Source organism: Paramisgurnus dabryanus, chromosome 23 (assembly GCF_030506205.2).
Source record: "Paramisgurnus dabryanus chromosome 23, PD_genome_1.1, whole genome shotgun sequence".
NCBI lineage: Eukaryota > Metazoa > Chordata > Actinopteri > Cypriniformes > Cobitidae > Paramisgurnus > Paramisgurnus dabryanus.
The window spans coordinates 4,820,294-4,830,166 of NC_133359.1; the positions used below are offsets into that span (position 1 = coordinate 4,820,294).

Consider the following 9,873-nt stretch of genomic DNA (forward strand, 5'->3'; position numbering starts at 1 on the left):
TAAATCATAACGATAACAATTTAAATAATTTAAATTTGAGGTGGACTGCTATAAAGACATTTTCATGGTTGTGCTCTGTTGTTATCATGAGTATTTAAAACATTTTGCTCTTTAACAAAAACACCCGGCACTTGCACGAGTCACTGTTGATGATTCACTGACCACTTTTACCTCACTTTTTTCTTCACAGACATGCGCACTTGAGAGGCATCAGACGGGGGTGAGGTGGGGGTGTTAAGGGGCGGGATTGGTATAAAATACTTTACTCAGAGAACTTTTGCCTGTCGCCTGATTTTTGGGACAGCTCCACACAACATCCTAACACCAACTGGGGAAACTAATCCATCCTTTAATTTTTCAGCCAAATACAACTGCACAGTTTTTTTTTACTTTACAGTAACTGTCATGGAGGAGCAACTAAAGCAATCTTTTTGCCGCACCTGCTTGAAAAAGGAGAGTTTCACAAATAAGGTAAAACATTTATTGAGATCTATTCATAAGCGTTTAAGGCACATGCGTTAAAAACTGCATTTGATGACTAGGAACATTTACATAGTAAAAAATCGGTCATTGACACAAATATTTAATATACAAATATTAATATTTATAGATGAGACTTTCATGCAGTGTTGGATCATGCGAGATGTTTTGTGACACTTCATTCTTGATATTACTGTAAGCGCGCAAGAGAGAGCGCGCGCAAGGGGGCGACAGCCCCTTTAATCAGCCGGTTTTAAGGATTATATGCTGAGTTGTGAGAAACGAGATAACGGAGTCTATTGAGAAGTCTTGCAACTTGTTGAACGTTGTGTAAGATTGGGACAAAGGAGATAAAAGCTCGTTTGGTCTTGGATATGCAAGTCTTTGGGCATTTAATTAAAAAGTCAATGGGGAGATAAAGTAAATTCATTGCATTTAAGAAATGCATGGTCACATGAGAAAGATAGGATTGCTGATCAACAGATCTTTTGAAATAGTTGTTACAAAAACAAAATGCATAACCAGAACAAGTCGATGCGCAATTGCGCATGCATGTCATACATAATTACTGTACATGCACGTCATATTTACAAGGCATAGCCTATTCATCCACAGTGTACGTCATCATACGGGTTTTAACATATTGTCATTACAAATATTTGCGTTTTGCATTGGTGATTTAAATGCATTTAAGTAAATAACAAATATTACCAAAGTAAGAGATGCACACGCATGCATTTGACAGCCCTAATCTTCTTGTTTAGAAAAAAAAGATTTTACATTAAATAACCTCTTTGAATTATTTATCATGCAATAAAACGCATGCTCTCTCTCTTTCCCCAGGTCGTAAAGATGTACTGGTCCATAAGGATACCCATATGCATACTGTTTTTAACCCTGTCCACCTTCGAGGTCGCTTCAGCCGAAACATTATGTGGTGGAGAGCTGGTGGACGCCTTACAGTTTGTCTGCGAAGATAAAGGCTTCTATTTCAGTACGTACATTTACACATCTGTGTGCTTTCTTTGCTAACGGGTCACCACCTGTCCAGCTGCGCACTGCGATGGCTATGGCTCTGTTCGTGTGTATGTGCGCGCATTACGCGCATCTGGGCAAGTTGTGCTGACTTGGCGCATTCTGGCGCTATATCTGTGATTGCGTTTGAAAAGGATGCTAAACGAACCACAATGGCCCGGTTGTTTACTTGCACATTCCTTCAGTGAAATTAATAGTACCCAAGTGGCATTCCATTCACCTCCCCAGAAATGTTCCCAGGCTACACTCAATTGGGAGAAAAACTTGTTTACATGGCTGGATGGATTGAGACAGCTTCATTACCAGTTTAGTGTAACAGATACCAACCAATATATGCAAAGGTTACTGATGATCTCGCTTTTGTAGTACCGCATTCGGATACAATGTTTGTAGCGCACCCCCTGCATGGAAAGGGGGTTTCAAAAAACAGCACTTTTACAATATTTGTCATCTTCCTTACGCCAGCACTGACAAACAGACAGGTCCTTTGTGTTCTTTTGGCTGCTGAGGCCTGACTACCCAGAATGATCATTATCCAATTTGGGCCAGCACAGATTTTCCCTGCATTCACAAGATGTACTAGGGTTCAATGTTTCCTATTTTACAATCAGGGACCGCTTTTTTTGATTATTGCAAATGTGAAAAGCTCGAATCATCCATTTAATAACTGAGTGAAAATCAATCGAAACTTCCTTTCTTAAGCTCCGCCCCCCATTATGCGTCCTGTATCTTCCATCCCTCTTGCCAAGTCTGTTCCTCCACCCTCCCCCATTTCCCTCATTCATGCTTCCTTTATCTTTGCTGAGCTGGCAAAGGACAAGGTCAATGGGTATGCACCGTTTTTATCGTTTACCCATCCAAACAAAAGCAAATACTTTTTTTGCCCTTCAGCTTTCCTCTGATCTTCTGTTTCTAGGAATGTGTTCCAGAGTTCCCGGTGAATACTTGGAAACTAATTTTCGAGCGGCTCAATTAGACAGCATAACAAGATGAGTTCAGAGGAGAAAACAAATAAACAGACTCCATTTTGTGTCACTGATTTTGGCTTTATTATACACCGTAGATGTGTCCCAGTCCAAAAACAATGAATTGATAATCAAATCCACATTCATAATGGAATCAAGACGGTGGAGCTTGATTTACATTGACTTGTTTGCTTGTTTGCTGGCAACTCCCCGCTGGAATAAACAGCTTAACAGAGCGTACCTGTGGTACTGTTGATGGTTTTTAGCTAGTCCAAGATAGTTATTAGTTGATCCAGGTTGGTCGTTTATGTGACCATCTGGGTTATTATTGGTCAAAGATGATCTACCACTTTGGACCGCCAATAACCAGCCACAGGACTTTTTTATTTACGAGTTACAAATGAAGACCATCCCAAGCAATCTAACAATGAACGATGGCAAGTTTAAAGATTACAAACATGTTTAATACGGTTTGTTTAATGTGTGACATAAACAATACTGAATTGAATTGAATATTTGTTTCTTGTACTCCGGTAGAGCTTCCCACTCACCCAGAAGTCAATTAAAGTCGTTCACATCGCCCATAGACTCATGATGTTTACTTTTGTGCCCGCAGGTCAACCAAGCAGGTCGAACAATCGGCATGGACAACGTCGTGGGATCGTGGAAGAGTGTTGTTTTAGGAGCTGTAACCTAGCTCTGCTACAACAGTACTGCGCCAAACCCACCAAGTCAGAAAGGGATGTTTCATCCTCGACCCCGCAAGACATGCCAGCATTAAAACAGGTACGCTGATCGTGGGAAACAAACAATGACTGACAGTTTATCAAGCCGTCCATCTTGAACATCTTGTGCAGTTTGTGCTGAACACATGCATTCTAGCATGCAGGTTTAACATAAATAGCAACAAGCGCGAGGACATTGGTAACTAGTAAGCAACTATCAGTCAGAATCTGCTGCTCAAGTGGAAAATTATACAATTCAGGAGTCAGGTCACCTGTTGGCTTCAAATTTACAGTACATTTGTGGCACGCACATTTATTTTTCCGAGTATTTTGCTTATTTGTCAGCTTTCCATCAGTTTAGAAGTAGAGTTCAACTTGAGTCTGAGTCAAGATCGGGAGATCAGATCAGGTGTCTATTCCGAGCCCAGATAAAGCTGGATATGGACTCAGTCTTGACTCTGACTCGATCTCTGGTCTTGACTCGAACTTGACACTCGAACTCTGATCCTGACTTGGACTCACATGAATTTTTCAGAGTATTTTGCTTATTTGTCAGGTTGCCATCAGTTTAGAAGTCGAGTCCAACTTGAGTCCAAGTCAAGAATGGGAGATCAGATCAGGTGTCAATTCCAAGCCCAAATCAAGCTGGATGTGGACTCGGTCTATACTCGGACTCGACACTCGATCTCTGGTTTTGACTCTGACTTGACACTCGATCTCTGATCCTGACTTGGACTCACATGAATTTTTCAGAGTATTTTGCTTATTTGTCAGGTTGCCATCAGTTTAGAAGTTGAGTCCAACTTGAGTCCGAGTCAAGATCGGGAGATCAGATCAGGTGTCAATTCCGAGCCCAGATCAAGCTGGATGTGGATTCGGTCTTGATTCGGACTCAACACTCGATTTCTGGTCTAGACTTGGACTTGACACTCGATCTCTAATCCTGAATTGGACTCGACTACAACACTGGTAGTCATGATTATTGAATATGCTAGGGAACATGATAAGGAAATTGTTTTGCCTCATGGTTCATGGCCATGTCACAATCCAAAATGCATGAACAATGCTACAAAATCATTTAAATTGTTATTCTTCGTTGCCCAGTCTTGTTGAATTTGGGTTTCCCCCATTTTGAGATCAATGGTAATAGAGATGATCAAGCGCCGTTTCCTTTGATGACGCCGACTAAATGCATCATTCCAAATTTCCAATTATTCATATTCTAACATCACTATTGTTATTTGTTACAGCAGCAGGAGAACTCACGAAAGCACGTGCCCAACAAATATTCCAAATACAACACTTGGGAACGAAAGGCCGCCCAGAGGCTACGAAGGGGTGTCCCTGCCATCCTGCGAGCCAAGAAGTTCAGACGGCAGGCGGAAAGGATCAAGGCCCAGGAGCAACTCCACCACCACAGGCATCTCATCACCCTTCCCAGCAAGCTTCCGCCCATCCTGCTTCCCACAGAAGACTATGTCGGTCACAAGTGAAACCAGGATCATTTGCACAGAGTTGATCAAAAAAAGACTAGGGGATCAAAGCTTTTTGTCTCTGATGTCAGAGACACTGTGGCAACCCTCCAACCCACCTTGCTTCCCAAACAGACACGCTCTTCCAGTTTCTATTCTCGCTGTTTCATTCACCAACGAGAAGGAAAAGCCGCACACAATTCAAGTGAAGAAATGAAAGAAAGACGCGATGAGATGCGACATCGCTTCGCTGAACGTTTAGCCGGTTCGGAGGACATCGGGACTCGAGGAACAGCTAGCATGACAGCACCCATTCCACTGCATTCTCCCGAGACAAAACTATCTCTCTTTTTTAACCTAATAGTTTGCACCTCTAACTATAAAGGGACATCCACACTGTAAGGAATTGTTATAAAATTAGATTCCTGCTCCAGCACCTTGTAATCACAGATGAAGAGAGGAGAGTCTGCAAATTGCACATCGCCACGGATTACGTCAAAGTAACTATAAAAAAGGCACTATTTTTATATGGACTATGAACGTGTAGCTCAAAAATGTCATGGTGCTAGCTTTGGGAACGGACTCAAAGGAGAAAGGGTTGTAAAGCATGTTGTTTTCCTTTGAAAATGTATTCAACTTTCCGTTTTAAGGAAAGTGACTCTTGAACTAGAAAACAAGAGCTTTTCGGCTGCGGGGATATCACTGCGTGCAGCTGTCAGTTGTTATAGAGACATGAAATGAGGCTTGGCCTTTGGTCCTAGCACTGCTGTTGCGATTAAAGCAAGGAACGGTGTAGGGACAAGAAAATGTTGAAACGCCTGGACGTGGTGAACTTTACGCCTCTAAAGCGTGGCTGCACAGAACCCCTGCGTTGCACTGCGGGAGAAGGGACATTATGATTCAGAAAAAGTGGGATGTTTGTATTTTCTATGTTCTTTTTGTTGAACACGCTAAAAAAAAAAAAAACAAGGAAAAAAGGCCGGTGTTCAGTGTCTGGTACCGTTGTTGCGAAATAGGCTTTTTGTTACGTTATTTACAAAAAGGCACAAATATCGATTCAAAGGGAAAAAACGCAATAATATTAATTAACATATATTTTTAATGTTTATCATTAGTATTCACATGCTTTTGCCTGAAAACAAATACTTGAATATATATATATATAAATATAAATATATATATTAAATATAAATATATTATAATTAGTTTCCAGGGACATCATGTAATATTCTTTTAGTCTGAGCTGTATCTTGCATAATGAGCCGCCAAGCTTCTCTTTGTTTGTTTAAGTAAAAATATTGGCACTGTATAAAGGCATTATTTATTTTATTATAAAATGATATATTAAAATCGGTCCAAAATATACATAGCACTGATGCTCAACTGACGGATTTTTTGCTTATTCCCATTTTACTTGTAAATGCTTTTGTAGATGCTTTGTACCAAAAAATAATATTTCCTTTTTGTTTTTTTATTTTTTGGTTCGCCACCGAAATCAATATTTTAAAAGCATTTGTAGCCGGGATCGCTTAGGCATGATGTAACAAATAAAAAAAGACTACAGTATATTACTTTATAATGTGCCAGATGGGAATCTCCTTGGCATTTATTTCATCACATGTATCTGCATACACCAGTGATTATACGTACGCCACTACATTTTCTAAGCCACTTTAATGCAGTTTTATCATAACTGTTGCTTCTTTGAAGTATAGTACAGAAGAAACACAGGGGGTTTGGGGGTAAAGAGAGGGCTGCGGGAAGATGAAGGTCAAAATTTTCCTCTTGTTATGAGTAACTGAACTGCAGCCATAGGGCAAGATGAGAAAAAAATCTAATGTGAGGACTGTTTATCATATCCATTCACCGATATGCCCTAAATCCTCTTATTTCCTTTCTGTATGAGAGTCCTAAACGCATCACGATCTCAATTGTTGAAGGGCTAGCTTACAGTAGTAAACCATACTTAGTTACCCTAATACTCAGGAAATATCAGTGAAAATTCAACAGTGGCTTCACGTATGTGGATTTGTCAAGAGCTTGGGAATGCAAGTAAACATTTTTTGGATCTTTTCTCCAAATTACAACAAGGTCATGAAAGTGAACTCATAGCATTGCAATGCAGTGCCCGCAGTCGACCCCTCTTGCCTTGATAATCGATATTTATTCATATGAGTTGTGACAGAACAGTGCAATTATTGTAATTATCACTATTAGTATTTTTTATTAATCCCGTACATTGCAATTTTTATTACGGTATACCTGTAAGGACTGCATTCTCTGTTGCTTTTGTTTGATCCGGTCACTCCCTGCTGGAAAAAGCAGCATCATTCCCATGCTGGTCCGGCGCTGGTTTAGTTGCAAACCAGCACAAGAACACAACATATGCTGGTTTTTCCAGCATGGCTTTTAGTGTGAATGGCGTAAAAAATGAAGGGATTTGTTTTATTTTCCTCCACCGTGGTTTAATATCAGTAGCTCACGCAGCCTGTGTGTTTTGCTACACGCTAGAACGTCTGAAATGCACAATTCATGTACTTCATTTTTAATACCAATAAAACCATTTTATCAAACGTTTCAGTCATGTGTACATGTGAGTGGTTTTTGCTGATGTGCACGTTAAATGATTCAGTAGATGAAGTTTCTTGATGCTTTCAGCATATCTACAGTAAATGAATTAGAAATGTGAACTAACGTTGAGAAACTGAGGTGGGACATGTGCTTGAGAAATGTTATGTCAGATATTTACATTTTTAGTTGTCTTGTGATTTTTAGGCATATGACGTAACAAGCTTCATCTTGCGATCCACATTCAATGTCCAACGTTTCCGTTGTGCACTTTATTGTTTTCAATCCAAATTTAGTATTAGCACAACAGTTTAAGTGAGTATTTGATAAACCCTTCTCGTGGTACTTATAACACAAATAAAAACAATACAAGATGATGCAGCATAATTCCAATCCAATATTCCTGATAAGCATAAAAGCCCGACTTTTAATTAACATTATCAATGTCACAAATTTGATTAGAATTTAGGTTATTAAAATAGCCTATTTGCCATGACATTATGAGTTAAAGCTAAACTTTCTGCTAACTTCACAAGTGTCGTTAGATTTTAAATATAACTTTTTTTATGTGAAAGTTTAACAAGATTCACATCCTACATAGTTTAGGGTTAAAGGTGGGATTAGGATTAGAAGCATTGTTGGTTAGTAAGATGTCTAAAAGACATCTGTGACCCTGGACCATAAAACCAGCCATAAATCGCATGGGTATATTTGTAGAAATTAGGGCTGTGAAAGATTAATCGTGATTAATTGCAGACAAAATAAATGTTTGTTTTTGTATAATTGCACTGTGTATAATTATTTTGTATATATAAATACACACACATGCATATATGTATTTAATAAACATTTACATATATATATAAATATTTATTTAGATGTTAATATATATATATATATATATATATATATATATATATATATATATATATATATATATATATATATTAAGAAAAAATTTCTTAAATGTATACATGTATGTGTGTATTTATATACAGATGATAATTACACACAATATAGACACAAATATATTAAGCGCAAACAAACTTTTATTTGGTATTCGATAAATCGCAATTAATCTTTTGAAAGCTCTATTAACAATACATTGTGTGTATACATTTTATGACAAAAATCATTAGGATATTAGGTAAAGATCATGCTCCATTTAATTTTTTTGTACATTTTCTAACATAAATATATATATATATATATATATATATATATATATAAAAAATTGAAACATTGAGAAAATTGCCTTTAAAGTTGTCCAAATTAAGTCTTAGCAACACATATTATTAATGATAAATACATATATATATATATATATATATATATATATATATATATATATATATATATATATATATATATATATATATATATATATATATATATCTGTTTTATTTTTTCCAAGCATGTTTATCATTATGTTATCATGTTTTATTGTGCTATAGCTGTATTTTTTTTAGTTATGAAGGCTTAAATCAAAATATACCAACTGCATTTTGATTGATTTAATGACGTATGACAAATCACTTGATCGTTTCCTTATCTTTGTAAGTCGCTTTGGATAAAAGCATCTGCTAAATGCCCAAATGTAAATGTATTAATTGGAATGCACAATCAAAAAACAAGATTTCTAAAAAATGTAAAAAAGTTATCTGGTTTTGGAACCAAACTCTATGAATATTATCAAATGTATTTAAATAATGTACTTAAAGACCCAGTGAACTGCCTTGGAATGTGCAGACTTACCCGATGCATTTAAGTAATTTCCACCAAAACAGGAAGTTTGGTGTGACATATTGAAAATAGCCAATAGCAATTAGTTTACCCTAACCATGTAATGTAAGCTGAAGTGCAATTTGATGTCATAAAAATTTCTGATCCATTTTCAGAGACTTATATATATATATATATTTAATGCACATTTTTGGAGCATATCCCTGAGGCTAATAATAAAAGGATATTTTGATTTCACTTTAAGTCTAAATAAAATAAAATAAAATAAAATTAGAGAATTGTAGGTGATTTAAAATGATCAATATACTTTTATTTATATGGCAGATGAATCAGCTTTTGTCCCTGTTATTCAGCGGTCTGTTTAAGAGCTGCTCAGCGGTTGTCTTTTACTGTCTCGAACAGCTGACTAAGAAGTACGAGCCCTTCCCTAAAGCATTTTAAACTCCTTTTAGCTGTCAGAGCGCAAGGCTGCACATGTACAGTACAAGTACAGCACTGGCGTATGACATCAGCCTGTGAACCCATCAACCCGGTGCAGACCTACAGTATGTGTGAGCGTGCACATGTGTCTGTAGCATGCCATAATGCCTTCTCTGGAGAAAAAAATCAATGTGAATAGCATTACATATTGTGAAAGATGCTGACCTGCTTTGTGACGGTTTAAATATTAACAAGCACTTCTTCCATTTCCCTGCAACAGATTTCAATCGGAGAACAGTTTCTTTACAACGTGGATGATGAATATTTTATAACGTAAACTGTCGCCTACAGTAGCCCTGTACTATAGCTGACATTTTTCTAAGGGAAAATGAATGACATAGCATCACTCCAATTCCTTAATTAAAATTAACTATGGTTTAATTATAGTAAAAAAGTAGATTTCCA

At 37.3% G+C, this 9,873-nt stretch overlaps 1 protein-coding gene across 2 annotated transcripts; it reads left to right on the forward strand.

Annotated features, from left to right (window-relative positions):
- The first annotated feature begins 279 nt into the window (after positions 1 to 279).
- Positions 280 to 7,257, forward strand: igf2b (insulin-like growth factor 2b). 2 transcript variants are annotated; one of them, XM_065292237.2, is made up of 4 exons: positions 280 to 471; positions 1,324 to 1,474; positions 3,097 to 3,266; positions 4,456 to 7,257. In XM_065292237.2, the coding sequence occupies exons 1-4, from the start codon at positions 406 to 408 to the stop codon at positions 4,696 to 4,698; spliced, it is 630 nt and encodes a 209-aa protein (XP_065148309.1). In that variant the 5' UTR covers positions 280 to 405; the 3' UTR covers positions 4,699 to 7,257. The 2 variants fall into 2 exon arrangements, with proteins under 2 accessions (XP_065148309.1, XP_065148310.1); XM_065292238.2 differs by having other exon boundaries at positions 4,459 to 7,257.
- Positions 7,258 to 9,873: the final 2,616 nt, after the last annotated feature.